This window comes from Salvelinus namaycush, chromosome 22 (genome assembly GCF_016432855.1).
Source record: "Salvelinus namaycush isolate Seneca chromosome 22, SaNama_1.0, whole genome shotgun sequence".
Taxonomy (NCBI): domain Eukaryota; kingdom Metazoa; phylum Chordata; class Actinopteri; order Salmoniformes; family Salmonidae; genus Salvelinus; species Salvelinus namaycush.
The window spans coordinates 27,699,565-27,723,279 of record NC_052328.1 but is presented as its reverse complement, the minus strand read 5'-3'; the positions used below and the strand labels follow the sequence as shown (position 1 = coordinate 27,723,279).

The following is a 23,715-nucleotide window of genomic DNA, read 5'->3' as shown; positions in this document are numbered from 1 at the left end:
ATAACTTAAGTCACACGATATCAAAGTCAGATTTGTTGTAATGATAACCACCATAACTGTTTTTCTTGTCTTCCCAGCTTACTGGACACACGGCATCATAAATCAGTTAGGGTTTGTCTGTGGAGATGAAGACCCCTCCCCCAATACATTAATTGCCGGTGTCCGTTTCAGTGCATGGTTCTTTAACTACCACGATCTTGTATGAAACGGGTGTGTGTCTGCAGTAAGAGTAGCCAGAGAGCGTTATCCCAAGACCCTGAAAAGGGATGTCGGTAGGATTGTCACACATCCTCTAACGGAGCGGAGATGATTAAGATAGTCAGTTGCTGCTGCTGCAAAGGGCAAAGTCAGCTCTTATCAGACCACAACTACTCTGCCATTTAAAATGTATTCATTTTTATTTAACTAGGCAAGTCGGTTAAGAATAAATTATTTACAATGACGGCCAAACCCGGACGACGCTGGGTCAATTGTGCGCCGCCCTATGGGACTCCCAATCACAGCCGGTTGTTACAGCCTGGAATTGAACCACGGTCTGTAGTGACACCTCTAACACTGAGGTGCTGTGCCACTCGGGAGCCCCAAAATACAACTGCTCTACAAGGTTATTTTGTATACAAATTCAGACTGGACAATTTTATATAACAAAGCTTAAAAAGAAGTCAAACACTTGTTGCAATTTCATTCCAAATAGGATGAGAAGACACATTGTGCTGTTCGGATGCAAATGACTTAATAGGATGCATATTGGAGAATAGGTAATAAAAATAAGGCAATTGCAACTTTAAAAGGCACATTCAGGGCTCTAAAATAACATTCATCAGTAGCACTGGTGCTCCCAACTGAAAGTTAGGTGCACCAGAACATTTCTATATATAATTTGAGATCTAGCCAATATGAATTCTTGCCAAGTCTGAAGCACATTGACCTTTAATTTAGCAGAAGCTCTTATCCAGAGTGACTTAAGCAAGGCACTTAACCATAATTGCTCCTTTAAGGGCACAGACAGATTTCACTTATAGTCTCAGGGACTCGAACTAGCAACCGTTTGGTTTTGGCCGAACGATCTAAACAGCTAGGCTACCTAGTGCCCAGTATGTAACCCTATAAATACATCTGTTCATTGAAATGTAAAAGTCATTTGTGGAAAGAGGCTTCTACAGTATGTAAAAGCACCATTTTCCTATTGAGATGAATTACATTAAATTGTACACAGTCTCTTTAGAAACGTCAAGTTTGTGATGAGGTGTAAGAGATCGGCCATTCATTCTTTGCTATGATCATTGAACTCCTGAAAAAGCTATCCTTTCGATGCCCCCAAATGTTTGGCTATACTGGTAAAGTTACCAGGTTGTTGGCTAGCTGGCTAATGAGGTAACAACCATAACTGAACAAAATGTAAAACAAATGGTACACGGCCCACAAAGAGTTTTAGAGCAGTTTATGAATGTAAAATGCAGCCCCCCAATCCTTTACAGGAAGATAAAACTTTCCACCAGTAATATGGGTCAAAGATCTTTCGAACTGTTTGGGCTAGAAACTAGCAGTTTTCGCTGTAGTAATGGTGCAAGCATGACGCTAACGATTATGCGCTTGGGAAACAACGGTACAGCAAAGCCTTATTACAATTATGAACACACACACAGATGTTTGTTTCCCTGGTGCTCCCTAATTAAAAAGTTTGCACAGCAAAATATTTAGTCGTACTTTAAAGCCCTCGGCACGTTGCATTTATTTTTTCTTCATAAAAACCTGATTGATACGAACCAGGCGAACTTAACTTGTGCCAATCCGGTTTTAAAATATGGCACTCAAAACTAGATCTGGTACAAAATGTTTTGATGATAAAACTCGCAAAAATGGCACAAACTGGCAGAACAAATGAGGTGAGTTTACAAACTCCTACCCTCACCGTTCGTTGGCACAACACATGTAATTAATAGCTACATGTCACTGTGGTAAAGCTTTTCAAATTCCTTTACATGTCATGGCAAGGCTATACCACAATGAGCATTTACACACTGACGTAGGCTGGTAAAACTCCATTGAGATTTAAAACATTCTAAACTAGAATGCCCATACAATTCAATGATAACACACACCAAGACATAAGTCGGGTAGTTTCACAATCCATATAAATGGCTCATAGCGGCATTTTGATCAATAAACTGAAATAATCCCTTGAGTGGAGAGCTCCTGTTTTCCACCATGGTTCTTGGAGGATGAGAGACATTATAGATATTGGCAACTAGAACAAGATATGAGAGCAGTAACATAGGCAGCTGAACTAGATGAACTTTGCATTCTTTCATAATGAAAGCGTAACATCAGTCAGTGGCAGGAGGGGAAGCACAGACAGGCTGGCTGCTTCCGAGTGTTCTAGCGTTGCTCCCGTGTGAGAAGAACAAAACAATTAACAGAGAAAAGTTCATCACCTCCTCCACGGCAGGTTGGTTAGAAGGGGGTGTTTCGGGTCTAGATAATGATTCTGAAGACGAAGGACAGGGCTGCTCCCAGAGCCAAACCCAGAGACAGGAAGAAGGCCATGATGGCGCCGGCTGTCTCCGCTTCGTGTTGTGCCACTTTCCTGTATGGAAACACAGGAGGGACAAAACAACATGACTAGGAGGAGAAAATAGGACTGTACACACCTTGATGAAACAGTGCAATGTCTTTGTCGTGAGTAGCCTGTGGTAGTACAGTGTTTCTCAACATGTGTTTGCAGGAACCGGCAAGCTATGGTTCCCTTCTATGGCGTACCGCTTGAGAACTGACTACAATTACTGTCAGCTTTCAATTTGAGGAACCAGGGGGTTGAGAACTATGCCGTATTTGCCACTGGCGATGGCCTTACTTTGGTCCGAAGCACATGCAGAGGCTGGCCAGGTAGCCGTTGCTGAAGGAGAAGAAGATCATGAAGAGGATGTACCAGGCGTCGTGGGCGAACGGCACGGGCAGGTAGTTCCTGGGCTGGACGTTACACAGCATGAAGAGAGGCACGAAGACCACACGGAGACCCACCATGACTGGCAGGATGATGCTGTCCTTACCGGGCTGAAGGGACAAAAGAGGACTCAGTACACGTCAACATTATAATACAGATCCACTCCATCATATTTCATATATTAACCCACACACATTCCAATAAAGAGCTTAGACAAGGAGCCAGTGAACTCACAAAATTCTGCAATGACTTTCAAATGAAACCATGAGTAACATAATTCAGAGAAAACAAGAGAAATCATCTGATCTTCTCAACTAGCAAATAAAATCAGTTACATAATATAGGGCCTACTATACGCTTCACCACGGAGCTAAGCTAATAAAATGCAGTGCTGTATAACGAGATACCTAAACATTTTCTCAGTGAAATAATTAAACTATACCACCCCTGGCCAAGCTTAATGGCATTGGATTTGATTCTTTCAATTGGTAAGGCCCTAGGAAATCAATTAAAACATTGTTGTTGTTTAGTTTTCCACCCCAAAATTCAATTTTGTTTTTCCAAGTTTCTTGCTCTCAAAATCACACTTCTTTAATAAAAAAAAATCCAGGTCCACAACCATATCAGGAGACAAATTTTGAGGTCTGGAAGAAATGTAAGAAAGTCATTTTGGGGTTTAGTTACCCTTTAACTCAACCCTGCCCCAGCAAGAGACTGTTTGGTTAGCAATGTTTCTGTAGCGCTCATGTGATTGCAGAGTTTGCAAAACAAAGCCACTTACTTGATTGACGTAAATAATCATGATACTCTGCCAGGCAGGCATAGGCTACTGTGTAGTTAACATTTAATTCAGGTTTTTGGGAAAGCCTTTCCATCTCTACCAGAATAAAGGTTATCATTAGCACCATCACTAACGGCGCGACAAAGTATAGACATAAGCGCGCACTGCGCACACACAGACGGGTATTCCTGTGCCGGTTCAGAAAGTTGCAGGAAAATACGAATTACTGATGCATTTTGTTAATATCTTATTATTAACTTGGGCAAATTAATACATTTTCGAATAAGTTCAATACATTTATTTGATTTCCTACTGAGTTCAATAAAATAAAAAAAGTTTTTGTTCATTTTAATGTCGGGATTCTGTGATTCCGTCCACGTTTTCTGCGGACTTTATGAGGGTAGCCAACTTGTAGTGAATTAAAGCAATTTCCTTTAATAGAAATGGATCGCAATGCAAATGTACACTTAATCAGAATTTAAGGAATGAACCTCTATCCAACTGAATGTACTGTAAGGTAACAGTGCTCTGTGTACTCAGCCTATCATTATATTATACAGTAATCATATTCTGTAAGGTAACAGTGCTCTGTGTACTCAGCCTATCATTATATTATACAGTAATCATAGGATTGAGGTGGAAGGGGGGGAGCTGAGGTAGAATTAAATAGAAACCCACAGAATGAAATATAACACCATCTACGGGTAAGTGCCAAAATAAAGGAAACACTTGAGTAAATGAGGGATACAAAGTATGCTGAACAAAAATATAACACAACAATTTCAAAGATTTTACTGAGTTACAGTTCATGAGAGGAAATTCATTAGGCCCTAATCTATGGATTTCACATGACTGGGAATACAGATATGAATCTGTTGATCACAGACCCCCCCCCCCCCCCCCCCCCAAAAAAATGGGCCTCAAGGTTCTCGTCAAGGTATTTCAGTGCATTCAAATTGCCATCGATAAAATGCAATTGTGTTCGTTGTCCGTAGCATGACTGTCCATAAAATAACGTGAACAATTTTGGGGATCTTTTATTTCAGCTCATGAAACATGGGACCAACATGTTGCATTTATATTTTTGTTCAATGTATATTGAAAGCAGGTGCTTCCACACAGGTATGGTTCCTGAGTTAATTAAGCAATTAACATTATGTATAAAAATGCCCAGTTCTCCATTATTTTGGCTACCATGGCTAGAAGAGATCTCGGTGACGTCAAAAGAGGGGTCTCAAAGAAGCATAGGGCATTTAAAGTGTGTGTGTGTGTGTCACTCACCAGATCGCAATCCAATTGGACACTTATGGGAAAATCTGGAGCGGCGCCTGAGACAGCGTTTTCCACCACCATCAACAAAACACCAAATTATGGAATTTATTGTGGAAGAGAGTTCCAGACACTTGTAGAACCTATAACAAGGCGCATTGAAGCTGTTCTGGCTCGTGGTGGCCCAACGCCCTATTAAGACACTATGTCAGTGTTTCCTTTATTTTGACAGTTACTTGTATATCTCTATGGCAACTTCTCAGCCAGTGAATCGCACACTCCAGAACTGGGAGCTGTTACAGCCCCAGTCATGTGATCTATTTACAACAGGAAACTAGTCCAAATCAATAGGGGGTCTTCAGTGTCACCATGAGCCACTCCTCACCTACCCCTCTAAACACACTTCTTTCAGCAGTCACACAACCTCTTCATCCTAAAAACACAAGGGCTTTTTTCCAATACAAACCACTGGCCTACACATCAAAGTGTTCTGCTCCAGATTTTCCAGAGAATTCAGAACGATTGATGTCTCGGCAATATGTTTTCAACTGTGGAGAGGGTTACAACCCCATGACATTATGACATCATCAGGCAGTAATCCAGATCAGATTTGGGCTAAATATTTAGATTTAACACATTTGAGATGGTATTTTTAAACAAAAGCCAGAAATTAATTTGTTGTGTCATCATGTATGATACTGTTGTCATGGGAGTCGTCAGTCTAATTGTCTCCCCTTTCAGAGTGATGAGACGCCAAGACATTCTGATCAACTCCACATCCAGTGAAACGGCAAAGAAGTCGGCCAAGGGGAACAATTGCTCAGGCCAGGGGAAACCATTTCAGGGGAGCACAGATGTTAGGTGGGAATCTACACCAACAAACCTTTGTCGGTTTGAGCCAGTGTTAGTGCAAAATGCTCAGGGCTTCAGACTCACCCACATACACACGGCCGTCAGACTTCTGCCTGCCCAGTCCATCACGTTGAAGAGCAGGAAACACGACACAGGGATGAAGTATTTATCTGTGGAGACAAAGGAACAGCAGCAGCCGCATGGCGAATAAGACTATAGTTCTCACAGGCTCTTAAATCAATACTGGAACCCATTACAGCAAAATCGCAAAGGCAGATGTTCGGCATTGTTCTTGCCAGTTTTGAGAGGATTATTGCTATGAGCCAGTATGCTGGTCTCTGGCTTTTCACAAGCCATTAATACAGCAAAACACAGTCAATAAAGACTTTCCCTTAAGAGACTCACCCCAGGCTCCCCCATCGGCCACAGTGGACCTGACGTCAACTGTGACTGCAGGGAATGTTCCGATGGTGATGGTGAACACGAAGCACACAGAAAGGGCCATTACCCAGATCTACAGGAGACCACAACATCAGGACATCGGTGGTGGGTTTTAGGCCCTACCACCAATTCCCTCACTTGGGAGGACTACTTTGTTTATATCATCTTTGTGCCGCTACCTTACCCGTTTAAAGATGGCAAACACAGATATGGTGGACCTGGTTTCCTCCTCTGTCAGACTGACCACCGGCCTCTTCTGTGCTGGGCTGTCTGTCACACAACATCCCCTTTTGCTGTTAGCTTTACACAGATAGAGATGCAAGAGAAATGCACAACTTGGAAGAAAAGCACTGAGAATTAGGTCAAAGAGCATAGATAAACAAGCAAATTATGTATTGTAGTATAAACCCAGTGACCCCTGGGCAGAGTCAGAGTACACTACTAGACAGCAAATGAGAAACATTTCTCAACGTTACATTCCATCTGCACCTTTTTTCAAAAGGTCCATCTTGTTCTCTTCATCTCCGCCGGCTGGCCTGGATCCATTACTTTCCAGGTAGTACTGGAAAAAGTCCTGCGAGGTTGGGAGAGAAATTAACAAAAATCAGCACCTTTGCCAACCTACATGTTTTACTTACCCTTACTTTACCAGCTAAGTTGACTGAGAACTATTCGCTTTTACAGCCACGACCTGGTGATGAGTTACAGAGGGGAGGAGAGGGGATGAATGAAGCCAAGTGGAAGCTGGGGATCAGGTGTCCATGACGGTATGAGGGCCAGATTGGGAATTTAGCCAGGACATGGGGGTTAACACCCCAACATACTATTATCAGGTTACTGCATCTCTTTTTATAGCTGCATGTAAGGACACATTATGGATACAGACCAGGGAGGCTATACAATGCTACACACTACTAAATGCTTCCCTCAGATAACATTGTTGAGCCAATAACAACTTGTCTGACAGAGTGAACTAGCATTTTGAGGTCAGAGCATTCCATTAGGCAGAACACACTAGTAGGGGTCAATAGTGTTAGTTGAGGTCTCACCATTCTGGGCAGAGCGAAGTAGGACAGGATGGCCAGGAAGACGACCACGCACGCTGTGATGAAGTAGCCAAAGGCACTGTCCTGTAGGGCCGAGCCACCTAAACACACACAGAGAGAATACAGGGTTATGACCTGGAAGTGCTTACTATTCTCATCCTGGGATATGGACCTGGTGGGAGTGGGAGTGGTATGGAAAGTGTTGAGAGCAGTGATGTGTGTGTTTTGAGTGTGTGTCAGACGTACTGGCCAGGGCACAGATCATAGAGAAGGCAGCGAAGGTCCCGGCGAGGCCCTGTCCACTCATGATAGGTGCAGTGTAGGAGGCCGGCAGCATCCCAGCCAGGCCAAACAAACTGCCCTGCAGCACTGCCCCAAACGCTGGGGAGAGAAAAAATGTAATTAAGTCAAAGTAGAGAGGGAATGAGTGATTGCAGATGTTGGATATAGGAGGGAGTAATACATGTAAACGCAAAGGAGGGCAAGAGGTTTATATCAGCAACACAAGAAAAATAAAGCAAAACCAATGAGATCACCACAGGGGTTGTTTCACATAATAAACATGATTTAATTCACCAGTCTTCCTAGTATAGACAGACAGGAAGTCTTTACAGGGAGAGTGTGGATGTCAACATCAAAGTGTTCCAACTGGGTCACCCTCTCCTCCCCTCTAGTGGAACCTGGACTGTCAGAGAAGCTGGTCCTCATCAGGCATCAGGGGGCCAGGATCAAACCAACAGGAGAGCGTATCCCTGCTGTTTAACATCCCACTTTAAACAAGACAACTCCATAGCAGATGGTGTGAAGGTGAGTGAGTTGAACTGTGTGAGCTTGGTATGTTAGGTAGGAGTCTCGTAGTTTGGGTGGGGTCCACTTACAATTGATGCAGATAATTTTGATCATGGTGAAACAAAAGAAGGGGAGAGGGCTCATGTCCACTTTGACCAGCACCGCCGTCAACAGGAACACCAACAGGATCACAGACAGGGAGCCGGCGATACGGCAATTCTGAGGGATCCTGGGGGACAGGTGAGGGGAAAAGGGGAGAAAAACAGAAGGAGATATTCATAGGACTGTTTAGACAGGAGTGGGGGTCATTGATAGACGAGCCCTTGCTGGATCTCTCTATATCCAACTATAATTAAAGTCCACATACCAATGTCCTATGGAAACAACTGATGGGGTTCACAGAGTGAGGTTTAGGTAGGCAGAGATAACTTAGGTTTACATGAAAGGTACCATTCAGGGTAGCTTAGGGGAAACTGAGGAACATGTATGGAGCGAGGTTAGGGGGGCATGTGAACAGGCAATGTTTGAGGATAAGAGTGAGGTATCAATTCAAGGTGCTTTTAAGAGGAATGAGGTATGGTTTGGAGTTTGAGTCCAGGGTCTCCTCGAGGTCACAGTAAAGGGATCGACATTCAAGTCTGAAAAGTGCTTCACCATCAGACAAGTCAGGAATATTTTTTGTCTTCCCAAAGATTATCATCACCTCCCCCAAAATGCTAATTGGTTATGCTAATCAGCTATTTACATGCAGAAGTGCTGTATATGGCCTGCCTTTCACCTACACATAGGGGAGGAACCAGGAAGATCACTACTGGAATTCTTTGTATTTTGGTTGTTATCAGTAAAATACATTCTCAGAGCAGGCTCAACTTGCCCGCCCGCCAATAAATTGTCCATCTTCCACTTAAACCATCTTGAAGAACAATCTGGCTTTAAAATGGCCATGTACTCTTATAATCTCCACCCGGCACAGCCAGAGGAGGACTGGCCACCCCTCAGAGCCTGGTTCCTCTCTAGGTTTCTTCCTAGGTTCCTGTCTCTATATAGGAAGTTTCTCCTAGCCACCGTGCTTCTACATCTGTATTGCTTGCTGTTTGGGGGTTTAGGCTGGGTCTCTGCATAGCACTATGTGACATCTGCTGATGTAAAAAGGGCTTTATAAATAAATTTGATTTAACAATTGGGAGTAACGGTGCAACCTCAGAGCAGGCTCAACTTGTGCAACTGGCGGCAGGGTAGCCTAGTGGTTAGAGCATTGGACTAGTAACTGAAAGGTTGCAAGTTCGAATCCCTGAGCTGACGAGGTCTGTCGTTCTGCCCCTGAACAAGGCAGTTAACCCACTGTTCCTAGGCCGTCATTGAAAATAAGAATTTGTTCTTAACTGACTTGTCTAGTTAAATAAAAGGTAAAATAAAAAACTGCTCAGTTCAATTGCCCCAGGGAATAGGGCAACCTTAATACCAATTCCTGCAGTAGAAAAGTTACCATTAGTTCTAACTATACCTCTGGTGGATGAAGGAGTTAAGGCAGGTGAAGATGAGCAGGGGCACCATGGCACACAGGGTCATCACATTGTTGAACTTGGACTCCAGGACGTTCCTCGTGTCTGCCTCATCTACCGTGGCGTTGGCCGTCAGATTCACTGAGCCTTCGACGGCCGGGTCCTTCAGTCGGCTGGTGAAGTACTAAAGGGAAGCAGCAGGGTGGAGGAGCGAAAGACTTGGGGTTCATGACCAAAGCTTACGAGAGTCAATGATTTCTCGGGATGTGCATCTTTCCCTTTCAAGACAATTCAATATGTATCTAGATACGAAACTTGAAACTATATGGGCTCTGATGCAATACAGGAACGATATGATTTAGTGTGAAACGAGTCAGTGAAATACTATGGAGAGAGTGTCTCGGAAAGTAGAAAGAAAGTAATATGAGCAAAAATAATTCGTGATTTGGCGATTCGTAACATTTGAGTTGACTTTCTGACCGATGCATGCTGCATTTGTTTCAGTTTGGGGTGCGTATTTGGATGTGTATCGGTGAATCGTTACATCTCTAATGTTTTCATAATGCTAGCCTGCTGCCGAGGGCGGGGATATATTGGCATGGCAACACACCTGGCGAAAAGTTTGATAAACCAGGTGGCTTCTAACTGTTGACAAAAGTGGTCTCAATGAAACATCCTCCCTCGAGGCAGCTCCAGAAGCATTAAAATTACCCTTTTGTTAGAGTCGTCGCATTTTCAAAGACCAGTTGTACTACCACTTAGAGACATAGGAAATGAGTGTGTGCCCATATTATTGTTCTACTACTTCAGCTCTTATAGGCTGACCACACTGCTGCAACTGTTGCAAAAATAAATGTATGAATCTATGTTATTCAATTATTTCACGCGCGTCAACGAGCGTCTGCGTTGCCAAGGGCTAAAATAGAAGTCATTCCTATTTCTGACACAGATCGCGCTGCAAGTCCTGCCTCTCCCATCTCCTCATTGGTTTATAGAAGCAGGTACCCACGTGCCATCTTGGTTATACCCACGTGGGTGATTGAAATACGAATTGTGTTGCCGGTTGTTGTGGTAATACTATGAAAGTTTAGATGCCAATCACCATATAAGTTCAAAGATGAAAAGGCCTGGAAGGAGGACAGATGACTAGAAAGGATTCGGTTGACCGTTTTATGAGTGGATTAATTGTTGGAATGGAGGACTTTGTGCATTTCAGGTAAAATATTACAACCTAATGTTTATATCCCAGGACAAATTAGTACAAATTAGCTAGCAAGTGCAAGCTAACTAGCTAACTAACCTGCGTGTTGTGATCGCGTTTGGTGTAGGGGGACAAAATAAATGTATGCATGATGTCGCATGCGCGCAGCCGGTTTGGGTTCCGTGTAAGTCTGATTTCTCATGGTTATTATAATCAAGCAGTTGTGAAGAATACAGAACAGTTACCATGGTTGCAGTCATGAAGAAGTTCCATGGCAGGAGGGTTCCCAAGCCAAGGACGAAGAAAATTATCCACACCGCATTATACCTGACAAATACACATTCCCACACCAGAAATGTTAATATGTAGCCTTTACCAATTGTATCCATCAAATATATCCATATAGCATTAAATGATTGCAGGCAGAAGCAGAAAATGCAAAGTCACTGCACTCACTTGTCCTGTGGAGCATTGATGGCCGTCATTGTCCTGAAGCACTGCAGGAACCAGCTCTTAAGTCAAAATGTGTCACGGGTTCTGAAAACAGACATTTTCAGAAATAAATCAGGCTAGTCTTCATAAAGTAACAATATACAAGAGAAAGTTCAGGAGAATGAATTCAACATGCAGTTTTTTGCCAATTATCCCAAAAAGATTAACAAATTATCCAACATTGTACATTACATCTCCAACTGAAATTCAGTCCACAAGTTCACCATCCTGCCAGTAACAAAACAATGTCCTGTCTAGCTAGCTTACCTGTCTAAGGTAGGGTTGTTGAATAATAGTGAAGACATCACAACTATGAAATAACACATATGGAATTATGTAGTAACCAATAAAGTGTTAAATCAAAATATATTTTATATTTGAGATTCTTCAAAAGGGAGCCACCCTTTGTCTTGATGACAGCTTTGCACACTCTTGGCATCCCCTCAACCAGCTTCATGAGGTAGTCACCTGGAATGCATTTCAATTAACAGGTGTGCCTTGTTAAGTTAATTTGTGGAATTTCTTTCCTTCTTAATGCGTTTGAGCCAATCAGTTGTGTTGTGACAAGGAAGGGGTAGTATACAGAAGATGTTTTTTTACCAAATAGGGCTAAGTCCATATTATGGCAAGAACAGCTCAAATAAGCAAAGAGAAACGACAGTCCATCATTACTTTAAGACATGAATGTCAGTCAATCCAGAAAATGTGAAGAACTTTTAATGTTTCTTCAAGTGCAGTCGCAAAACCCATCAAGCGCTATGATAAAACTGGCTCTCATGAGGACCGCCACAGGAAAGGAAGAGAGTTACCTATGCTGCAGAGGATGAGTTCATTACAGTTACCAGCCTCATAAATTGCAGCCCAAATGAATGCTTCACATAGTTTAAGTAACAGTTGTGGCTGCTTTGCGTGATGTATTGTTGGCTCTATCTTCTTGCCCTTTGTGCTGTTGTCTGTGACCAATAATGTTTGTACCATGTTTTGTGCTGCTGCCATGTTGTGTTGCTACCATGCTGTGCTGTCGTGTGTTGCTGCCTTGCTATGTTGTTGTCTTGCTATGTTGTTGTCTTAGGTCTCTCTTTATGTCGTGATGTGCGTTTTATCACATACACACATTTGTTCTTAACTGACTTGCCTAGTTAAATAAAGGTTAAATAAAAATAAATTCAAAAACAGACACATCAACTGTTCAGAGGAGACTGCGGGAATCAGGCCTTCATGGTCGAATTGCTGCAAAGAAACCACTACTAAAGGACAGCAACAAGAAGAAGAGACTTGCTTGGGCCAAAAAAAACAAGCAATGGACATTAGACCGGTGGAAATGTGCGATTTCTGGTTCCAACCTCCGTGTCTTTATGAGACGCAGAGTAGGTGAACGGATGATCTCAGCATTCTGCAGCGATACGCAATCTGATCTGGTTTGCGCATAGTGGGACTATCATTTCTTTTTCAACAGGAAAATGACCTAACACACCTCCAGGCTGTGTAAGGGCTATTTAACCAAGGAGAGTGATGAGTACTGCATCAGATGACCTGGTCTCCACAATCACCCGACCTCAACCCAATTGAGATGGTTTTGGATGAGTTGGACCGCAGAGTGAAGGAAAAGCAGCCAACAAGTGCTCAGCATATGTGGGAACTCCTTCAAGACTGTTGGAGAAGCATTCCAGGTGAAGCTGGTTGAGAGAATGTCAAGAGTGTGCAAAGATGTCATCAAGACAAAGGGAGGCTACTTTGAAGAATCTCAAATATATTTTGTTTAACATTTATTTGGTTACTACATGATCCATATGTGTTATTTCATAGTTTTGCTGTCTTCACTATTATTCTACAATGTAGAAAATAGTAAAAATAAAGAAAAACCCTTGAATGAGTAGCTGTGTCCAAACTTTTGACTGGTACTGTATATCTCACAATATTTTACATACAGCAGGTTTTGAAAGGACCGAAGAGTTTGGGCCGCTTCGTGTTTACATTTTTTTGCTGTGGGAAAAACATATTGCGATACTGGTAACGTCACAGCCCTAATTAGGCTACTTTCTTATTCTGACCAAATATACAGATGAGCATGTAACCAACATTACATTTCAGACAAACAACAATTCCTACCTACTACATTTGTAACCGAAAGATACAAACCAAGTTCTTGTTTACCAGGAAAATAGTTTGTTAAATTTAAAAAAAGATGCAGCATGTGTAAGCAACAATAGAAATACGAGCGGTTATAACTCCTACCATTAAACCAAACCAAAGTCTAGCCTATCCAGTTTCAGCATTCCATAGTAACAAATAAAGCCACAAGACAACCTTCAAAATCTTATTAAGCACGATAATGTGTCCTCTCAACAAATCAAAACATTCTAGCCAAATATGCACAAGTCAAAATGTATCATCCAAGCCAGACACAGAGTCTACTATATCAGCACTATTTTCTTCAGCTTTTTTTTTTATTTACACTTACTTAGAGTAGCGCAGGAGTAGCCTAAATCCAAGAGTTGATTTACTGAAAGGATAGACTGGCAGCTGAACATTTCATTTTATACATGGGAGGAAGCCTTGGTTAAGAAGTGGTCTAAAAAGAACATACAAAAGTCTGCCATTAGTCCTTCCTATCACAATATGCTCACTGGCCCCACACATCCCATAGCAACTATTCTACCACTCTGATGGAAGACATCTACACACAGACAGATACTTCTGTGACGCCTTTCTGAAACACAGCAGGCTTTCTGAGACCCTCTAAAACAAATAGCCAGAGTTCACTGTACACACAGATGTCTGTGCAGAACTCCAAGCATCCCAGCAGCCCAAACAACAGGTTTATCTCACAATGTGTCTCATAAGCATAGGCATGATGTGTTGTGGATGCCATAAAGGAATAGACTACGTAAGCCTTTTTAGATGGAAATGTGCGTGTCCAATTTAGATAGTGGAGTCACCATCATGGTCATGGGAATGCACAGTGCCATGGGTTAGGAGTATTGAATGCAGCTCATTGTTCCACGCTGAATCGATACAGTTACATATCGCAATATAATTTCTGGACGATATATCAATACTTGACTCCAAGTATGGATTTGTAATATATATATATATACACATACACACACACACACTACCGGTCAAAAGTTTGGGGTCACTTAGAAATGTCCTTGTTTTTGAAAGAAAAGCTACTTTTTTGTCCATTAAAATAACATAAAATTGATCAGAAATACAGTGTAGACATCGTTAATGTTGTAAATGACTATTGTGGCTGGAAACAGCAGATTTTTTATGGAATATCTACATAGGCACATTATCAGCAACCATCACTAGCCTTTTAAAATTAAAAACCTTGGATTAGCTAACACAACGTGCCATTGGAACACAGGAGTGATGGTTGCTGATAATGGGCCTCTGTACGCCTATGTAGATATTCCATTTTTTTTAAAGTTAAAAAGCCGTTTCCAGCTACAGTAGTCATTTACAACATTAATGTTGATCAATTTGATGTCATTTTAAATGGACAATTTTTTTAAATTTTCTTTCAAAAACAAGGACATCCGTTTTTTGTTTGTCCAGAGGAAACCAGCATAGAAATAAGAATTAATAGAAAGGGCGTCTCCATAGAGTACCACAGTATGAGTCATAATACCCATAAAACCTAGAGGTCAAACAGGGAAACGGTTCCAATCCTTTTTTCCCATAGGGGATTTTAGAAACACTTAAAATAAGGGCTGTGTTTCGTGTAGGCTTACCCTGGTGTGACGTTTTGATAACCATGTAAATCTCTTTGGGACAAGGTGACTTATCAATATATTCGCCTATACCGCCCAACCCTACAAACTGGATTTGACGAGCTAATTATCTCTCAATAGTGTGTTTCATTGGAAAACTTGATCAGCGGAAGGACTGACTGAATAATCTGACACGCAAGGAACAAGTTAGTAGCGGAAGGCATGGCGACTTTGATTGGGTTAGGTTATCTGAAGCTCTGATTAGGAGCCCAGCAGCACATTAAAAGCTGTCATTATTAAGTTCCCCCATAGTATTTATAGCTGTAGCTACTATGCCATTACATTTTTAAAGGCAATGGTAACTAAAAATAGAGGATAAACTTACAGTTCTGCAATTGTTGCATTGGACTCTAACATAAATATTGTCCCCTTTGTCTCTGGAATTGAATGGCATTTGAGGACAGGTCGGTCCATAGTGAAAGGTCTACATATGTGGATAGGATTTCAATCTCTTGGCCCCTGTGACAGGCTAATCGTTGAAATCCAGCACAAACTAATAAGAACAACACAGCCAATGGAATTACTGAGACTGTGTGTCACATGGTTGAAGAAGGAATCCAATTGGAGGTACCAAGCTCCAGTTCATTCTGCCTCACTCCGTTGAACGTGTCATCAAACAGTGCCAGCTGGCTGGCGTGCCCCTCTGGACTGAAGTCTGTCCCCCTGTCTGACCAACTCAGAGCCACAACACAAAATCCCACATTGTCCTGAGCCAATGACACTTCATCGGTGCTACTCAAAATAAAAAAACTGACTCTAAGTACCACTATTGCAGTGGAAGTTGGCTGCAATGTAATACTCTTACATCAAGTTGTAAAACTCTCATAAGCCAATCACAACTAAGCCTTCATTCCCAGACAGTGTATGGGTCACATGACAAGGTGAAAAGAACCGCTCGCTTCACCATTTCCCAGGAGTTTATATAGCACTAGTCCTTATCACTGTTCGACTGTTGGATAACTTCAATGGAGATTAAGGGAGAAATCAATAGTACTCGCAAGAGAAGTTGTCCCATTCAAAATTAGCTAAACGTTCCAGAATATCACTAGGAGAGCAAAGTAGCAGCAGATAAATAACTTGTCACAAAGAATAGTAAGCAGTCCCCCCATGCATTGGATAAAAACAGACTTGCAACTTGTTATCGGGTAGTCAACAGTATAGATGTATCAACAGTATCACAATGTTTTTTTTACATGTTGTAATTCATCCCTCTGGTTTAATGTGGGCAGTTTGCAAGCACTTAGCAGGAGCTAAATCTGGTGGAAATATCAGAGCTCCCCTTGCCTTCACCCCATTGCCCAACCTCGAGGACAGGAGAGCGCACTACCTGCTGACCAACACACACACACACACACGTACTTCAATCCTTTATGATCATGTTTAACGACCAAGGGCTCCCTCTCAGATTCATCATCCAAAAGCTATTTCCTCCACAATTTCCAGGGATCTGGTTCTTGAATCAGACACGGGTGGATTATCATGTCAAAAACAATGCTGTGGGCTCCATGAATAGCCTGTGGGCTGGGGTTGGTTTATAACAGCCACTGCTGGGCCTGTAATAGGAGGATGGTGTGTCTGTGGGTTTCTCAGGCAACCAACACAAATCCAGTCTACCTGTCTACACAGCAGCACCACACATCCCACCATAGCGCCCATTTATGATGACAGTTGGCTAGGACTCCTAGGTGTGAACAAAAAAATCCTATTAATGCAGAGTTCTCTGTAAGCTCCCCATTGCTAGTTTCTCTCCTACTTCGAATGGGGTACTTGGAAATTAAAGCCTGGGCCAAATTCATATTCAGTCCATCAGTTCCACATGGCTAGAATAGCATTAGCTCAGCACAGGAGGCCTAGGTAACACAGTTGGTTGTGTTAGAGGCTTTGACAGACAAAGGCATGGAGATGAACCCAAGTCTTTGGCCATTGGCTGAGAGAACAAAGAAAATCATAGGAATCTTATGAGAAAGAGTTAGAAAGAGGGAATACATAAAAGTTGGTGTGTACAATGCATTCGGAAAGTATTCAGACCCCTTAACTTTTTTTAAATTTTGTTACGTTACAGCCTTATTCTAAAATCGATGAAATAAATATCCTCAATCTACACACAATACTCCATAATGACAAAGAGAAAATAGGTTTTTAGAAATGTTCGCAAAAAAATCAAAATAAACATCAATACCTTATTTACATAAGTATTCAGACCCTTTGCTATGCGACTCAAAATTTAGTTCAGGTCATCCTGTTTCCATTGATCATCCTTGAGATGTTTCCACAACTTGGAGTCCACCTGTGGTAAATTAAATTGATCGGACAGTGCATGTCAGAGCAAAAACCAAGCCATGAGGTTGAAGTAATTGTCTTTAGAGGTCTGAGACAGGATTGTATCGAGGCACAGATCTGGGTAAGGGTACCAAAACATTTCTGCAGCATTGAAGGGCCCCAAGAACACAGTGGCCTCCATCATTCTTAAAATGATGGAGCCACCAAGACTCTTCCTAGAGCTGGCCGCCCGGCCAAACTGAGCAATCGGGGGAGAAGGGCCTTGGTCAGGGAGATGACAAAGAACCCGATGGTCACTTTGACAGAGCTCCAGAGTTTCTCTGTGGAGATGGGAGAACCTTCCAGAATGACAACTATCTCTGCAGCACTACACCATTCAGGCCTTTATGGTAGAGTGGCCAGACGGAAACCACTCAGTAAAAAGGCATCTAAACGACTCTGACCATGAGAAACCAGATTCTCTGATCTGATATAACCAAGATTGAACTCTTTGGCCTGAATGACAAGCGTCACATCTGGAGAAAACCAGGCACCATCCCCAAGGTGAAGCATGGTGGTGGCAGCATCATGCTGTGGGATGTTTTTCAGCGGCAGGGACTGGGAGACTAGTCAGGATCGAGGGAAAGATGAACGGAGCAAAGTAGAGAGAGATACTGAATGAAAACCTGCTCTAGAGCGCTCAAGGCCTTAGACTGGGGTGAAGGTTCACATTCCAACAGGACAACGACCCTAAGCACACAGCCAAGACAACGCAGGAGTGGCTAAAGGACAAGTCTCTGAAGGTCCTTGAGTGAACCAGCCAGAGCTTGGACATGAACTCGATCGAACATCTCTGGAGAGCTGAAAATAGCTGTGCAGCCACGCTCCCCATCCAACCTGAGAGCTTGAGAGGATCTGTAGAGAAGAATAGGAGAAACTCTCAAAAAACAGGCGTGCCAAGCTTGTAGCGTCATACTCAAGACTGTAATCGCTGCCAAAAGGTGCTTCAACCTAACATAACATCAGCCAGCCTCAGCCCGGTCAATTCCTGCCAGTCTGCACAGCGCGATATCAAGCCAAAGCATATCGGACTGCTTTTTCTCTACCACATCTCCCCGGATTCCTAACGCAAGCTCTGAACCTTTACGCAGGATCATCGCAGCTAGCTAGCTGCTATCCGAGTGGCTAGTCCTGGCTAACGTCTCTGTCCTGAAGCAAGCACCAGTTAGCCTGGAGCTAGCCTGGAGCTAGGCCCATCTCCCGGCTAGCCAAAGAATTCATTCAGCCAATTCTTGGGCTACAATACATATTTTGCCAATTGGCCTGGATCCTTTTACTGCCGACACAGAGCCCCGCCAATCCATCGCGACTGGTCTGCCGACGTAATCGTCCGAGGGGGTTTCAACTAGAGGTCGACCGATTATGATTTTTTCAACGCCGATACCGATTATTGGAGGACAAAAACAGCCGATACAGATTAATCGGCCGATTTATAAAAATAAAAAATAAACAGTTTTATATATATATATATATATATATACTGCTCAAAAAAATAAAGGGAACACTAAAATAACACATCCTAGATCTGAATGAATGAAATATTCTTATTAAATACTTTTTTCTTTACATAGTTGAATGTGCTGACAACAAACTCACACAAAAATTATCAATGCAATTTATCAACCCATGGAGGTCTGGATTTGGAGTCACACTCAAAATTAAAGTGGAAAACCACACTACAGGCTGATCCAACTTTGATGTAATGTCCTTAAAACAAGTCAAAATGAGGCTCAGTAGTGTGTGTGGCCTCCACGTGCCTGTATGACCTCCCTACAACGCCTGGGCATGCTCCTGATGAGGTGGCGGATGGTCTCCTGAGGGATCTCCTCCCAGACCTGGACTAAAGCATCCGCCAACTCCTGGACAGTCTGTGGTGCAACGTGGCGTTGGTGGATGGAGCGAGACATGATGTCCCAGATGTGCTCAATTGGATTCAGGTCTGGGGAACGGGCGGGCCAGTCCATAGCATCAATGCCTTCCTCTTGCAGGAACTGCTGACACACTCCAGCCACATGAGGTCTAGCATTGTCTTGCATTAGGAGGAACCCAGGGCCAACCGCACCAGCATATGGTCTCACAAGGGGTCTGAGGATCTCATCTCGGTACCTAATGGCAGTCAGGCTACCTCTGGCGAGCACATGGAGGGCTGTGCGGCCCCCCATTGGAAATGTGATGAAATAAATAAAAGCTGAAATAAATCACTCTCTCTACTATTCTGACATTTCTTATTCTTAAAATAAAGTGGTGATCCTAACTGACCTAAGACATTACATTTTTACTAGGATTAAATGTCAGGAATTGTGAAAAACTGAGTTTAAATGTATTTGGCTAAGGTGTATGTAAACTTCTGACTTCAACTGTATATACACTGCTCAAAAAAATAAAGGGAACACTTAAACAACACAATGTAACTCCAAGTCAATCACACTTCTGTGAAATCAAACTGTCCACTTAGGAAGCAACACTGATTGACAATAAATTTCACATGCTGTTGTGCAAATGGAATAGACAAAAGGTGGAAATTATAGGCAATTAGCAAGACACCCCCAATTAAGGAGTGGTTCTGCAGGTGGTGACCACAGACCACTTCTCAGTTCCTATGCTTCCTGGCTGATGTTTTGGTCACTTTTGAATGCTGGCGGTGCTTTCACTCTAGTGGTAGCATGAGACGGAGTCTACAACCCACACAAGTGGCTCAGGTAGTGCAGCTCATCCAGGATGGCACATCAATGCGAGCTGTGGCAAGAAGGTTTGCTGTGTCTGTCAGCGTAGTGTCCAGAGCATGGAGGCGCTACCAGGAGACAGGCCAGTACATCAGGAGACGTGGAGGAGGCCGTAGGAGGGCAACAACCCAGCAGCAGGACCGCTACCTCCACCTTTGTGCAAGGAGGAGCAGGTGGAGCACTGCCAGAGCCCTGCAAAATGACCTCCAGCAGGCCACAAATGTGCATGTGTCTGCTCAAACGGTCAGAAACAGACTCCATGAGGGTGGTATGAGGGCCCGACGTCCACATGTGGGGGTTGTGCTTACAGCCCAACACCGTGCAGGACGTTTGGCATTTGCCAGAGAACACCAAGATTGGCAAATTCGCCACTGGCGCCCTGTGCTCTTCACAGATGAAAGCAGGTTCACACTGAGCACATGAGCACATGTGACAGACGTGACAGAGTCTGGAGACGCCGTGGAGAACGTTCTGCTGCCTGCAACATCCTCCAGCATGACCGGTTTGGCGGTGGGTCAGTCATGGTGTGGGGTGGCATTTCTTTGGGGGGCCGCACAGCCCTCCATGTGCTCGCCAGAGGTAGCCTGACTGCCATTAGGTACCGAGATGAGATCCTCAGACCCCTTGTGAGACCATATGCTGACACATGCACATTTGTGGCCTGCTGGAGGTCATTTTGCAGGGCTCTGGCAGTGCACCTCCTTGCACAAAGGCGGAGGTAGCGGTCCTGCTGCTGAGTTGTTGCCCTCCTACGGCCTCCTCCACGTCTCCTGATGTACTGGCCTGTGTCCTGGTAGCGCCTCCATGCTCTGGACACTACGCTGACAGACACAGCAAACCTTTTTGCCACAGCTCGCATTGATGTGCCATCCTGGATGAACTGCACTATCTGAGCCACTTGTGTGGGTTGTAGACTCCGTCTCATGCTACCACTAGAGTGAAAGCACCGCCAGCATTCAAAAGTGACCAAAACATCAGCCAGGAAGCATAGGAACTGAGAAGTGGTCTGTGGTCACCACCTGCAGAACCATTCCTTTATTGGGGGTGTCTTGCTAATTGCCTATAATTTCCACCTTTTGTCTATTCCATTTGCACAACAGCATGTGAAATTTATTGTCAATCAGTGTTGCTTCCTAAGTGGACAGTTTGATTTCACAGAAGTGTGATTGACTTGGAGTTACATTGTGTTGTTTAAGTGTTCCCTTTATTTTTTTGAGCAGTGTAGATACTTTTGTACCCGTTTCTTCCAGCATCTTCACAAGGTCCTTTGCTGTTGTTCTGGGATTGATTTGCACTTTTCACACCAAAGTACGTTAATCTCTAGGAGACAGAACGCGTCTCCTTCCTGAGCGTTATGACGGCTGCGTGGTCCCATGGTGTTAATACTTGTGTACTATTGTTTGTACAGATGGGCATTTGGAAATTGCTCCCAAGGATGAACCAGACCAAGAGGTCTTGGCTGATTTCTTTTGATTTTCCCTTGATGTCAAGCAAAGAGGCACTAAGTTTGAAGGTAGTCCTTGAAATAGGTACACCTCCAATTTACCAAAATAATGTCAATTCACCTATCAGAAGCTTCTAAAGCCATGAAATCATTTTTGGGAATTTTCCAAGCTGTTTAAAGGCATAGTCAACTTAGTGTATGTAAACTTCTGACCCACTGGAATTGTGATACAGTGAATTATAAGTGAAATAATCTGTCTGTAAACAATTGTTGGAAAAATGACTTGTGTCATGCACAAAGTAGATGTCCTAACCGACTTGCCAAAACGATAGTTTGTTAACAAGACATTTGTGGAGTGGTTGAAAAACAAGTTTTAATGACTCCAACCTAAGTGTATGTAAACTTCCGACTTCAACTGTACATTAATTATTAGTTTTGGTTGCCTATCCTGACGTATAGTTTGTTCTATAGAAAGTATTTGACTTTGATGTGTGCCACAAAGTATTTGACTCTAGCCACAAAATTAAGGAAATTAGAAGGGGGGTGGGTTCTGGCAGGGGTGAGATTTTCACCACCCGTAATACAATTTTTGCCCAACCATACTTTGTATATTACCTAAACTACCAACATATTAAACATATTAGTTTACTATACACTTCAAGGGTTGGTGACAGTTGCCTCTGAACAGTGGGAGGCACGGACCAGCAGATGAGCAGTGAGTGCACTGTGTCGCCAAATCAAAGCAGATGTCCTCCTATCTGACCAAAGGAAAGAACTGAAAACAAAAGCTGCTGCCAAAAAGAGACTAGCTGGTCCACAAAGGCATTGTTCTCAATGACCCTCCCTTTTTGCCACCAACTATTTCACGCCACAAAAAAAGACCAATTTAACAATGCTACTCAAACTCTCTGAAGATGGACATTAGCAACTAGAAACAGTAAATGTTTAAATACAATGTAACTGCGTGGCATGCCCCTCATTCCACACAGGAGTGAACACGGTTGCTGTATGTGTTCTAGCTAGTAGTAACCACTAATGTATGGTAGTAACTAGCTCAGTTAGCTGCAGTTCATCAGCTGTTCATGTTAGACAAAGAAGCCATTCTCGTGGCATACAAGGAGGATGACCAAAAATAGCACTGACACATGTGAACGACAGCACGCACCAAGACGAGCGAGGTAACGCTGGGCTAACCATTCTTCTATGACTTGGATATAGCAGGCTATAGTATAGCCAACCAAGTCTTCTGGGAAACATTGAAAGTAATATTTGGTCATGCGAGTACACAACTATATCAAAGACATGACACGTTTCGGCATTGTTAACTGACAGCGCGAGCTAGCCAACTCATACGAGCGAACGTGCTTACTCAGAAAGAAGAAAAAACATTAATGCAACATTCACACATTGCTAGCTAGGTCGTCCGATCACAAGAATTGGACAGCGACCTAACGTTAACAAACAGATGGGTGTTTAGCCAGACACGCAACCCTACAGTCCCCTTGCCTTGTTTTTGCCGCACTACTTTGCGCGCTTCAAAGTTGGCGCTAAATGTATTCACAAATTAGGACAACAGAGTTTTCTAAAACAAACCATCGGTGTTTGTCAGCACCAAGGCGGGGAACATGTTATGAAAAACCAAACAAAATGACAGTGTAGATATGAGAATAACCTTTAGCTAACAATTGCGACATCTCAAAGAAATTAGCTAACGTTACTCATTCGTAAACAAAATGCGCAACCATAAATTGTCGATACAAGTTACTGCAATAATTTACTCATTTGTAAAATGTTCTACAATTGATCTATGAATGTACAAGTAGTTTTCAACAAAAAGTTAAATTATATTTTCTAAGGCAACTGTACCTTAGCGTGAGAAGAGTAGTCTGTCCTCAAACGCTGTCCAGAATAGATTCCGAATTTACGAAATAGTGAGGAGTCGCATGTATATCCCCCAGCTCGTGAAGTGACTGAAAGCAGGGGTGTATTCATTACATCTTGTAACGGAAACCGTTGACCGTTTCTGTTGCACCACGTTTTTCAACAGACGAAACGTTTTGCAACATACTTGGCGTAATGAATGTACCCCAGCAGGGCCACGTTCAGATGCCATACGTTGTTGAACTTTGCAGATAT

At 42.9% G+C, this 23,715-nt stretch overlaps 1 protein-coding gene across 1 annotated transcript; it reads right to left on the bottom strand.

Moving 5' to 3' along the window:
• Window positions 1-1,429: 1,429 nt before the first annotated feature.
• Window positions 1,430-23,546, bottom strand: slc29a1a (solute carrier family 29 member 1a). The gene is made up of 13 exons (XM_038960660.1): window positions 23,446-23,546; window positions 11,282-11,362; window positions 11,071-11,152; window positions 9,627-9,808; window positions 8,212-8,351; window positions 7,580-7,714; window positions 7,337-7,434; window positions 6,777-6,861; window positions 6,472-6,557; window positions 6,252-6,360; window positions 5,931-6,016; window positions 2,855-3,054; window positions 1,430-2,587 (listed from the first exon to the last, which is right to left on the bottom strand). Exons 2-13 carry the CDS (start codon window positions 11,308-11,310, stop codon window positions 2,476-2,478), a joined length of 1,344 nt encoding a protein of 447 aa, XP_038816588.1. The 5' UTR covers window positions 11,311-11,362; window positions 23,446-23,546; the 3' UTR covers window positions 1,430-2,475.
• Between the last annotated feature and the right edge of the window lie 169 nt (window positions 23,547-23,715).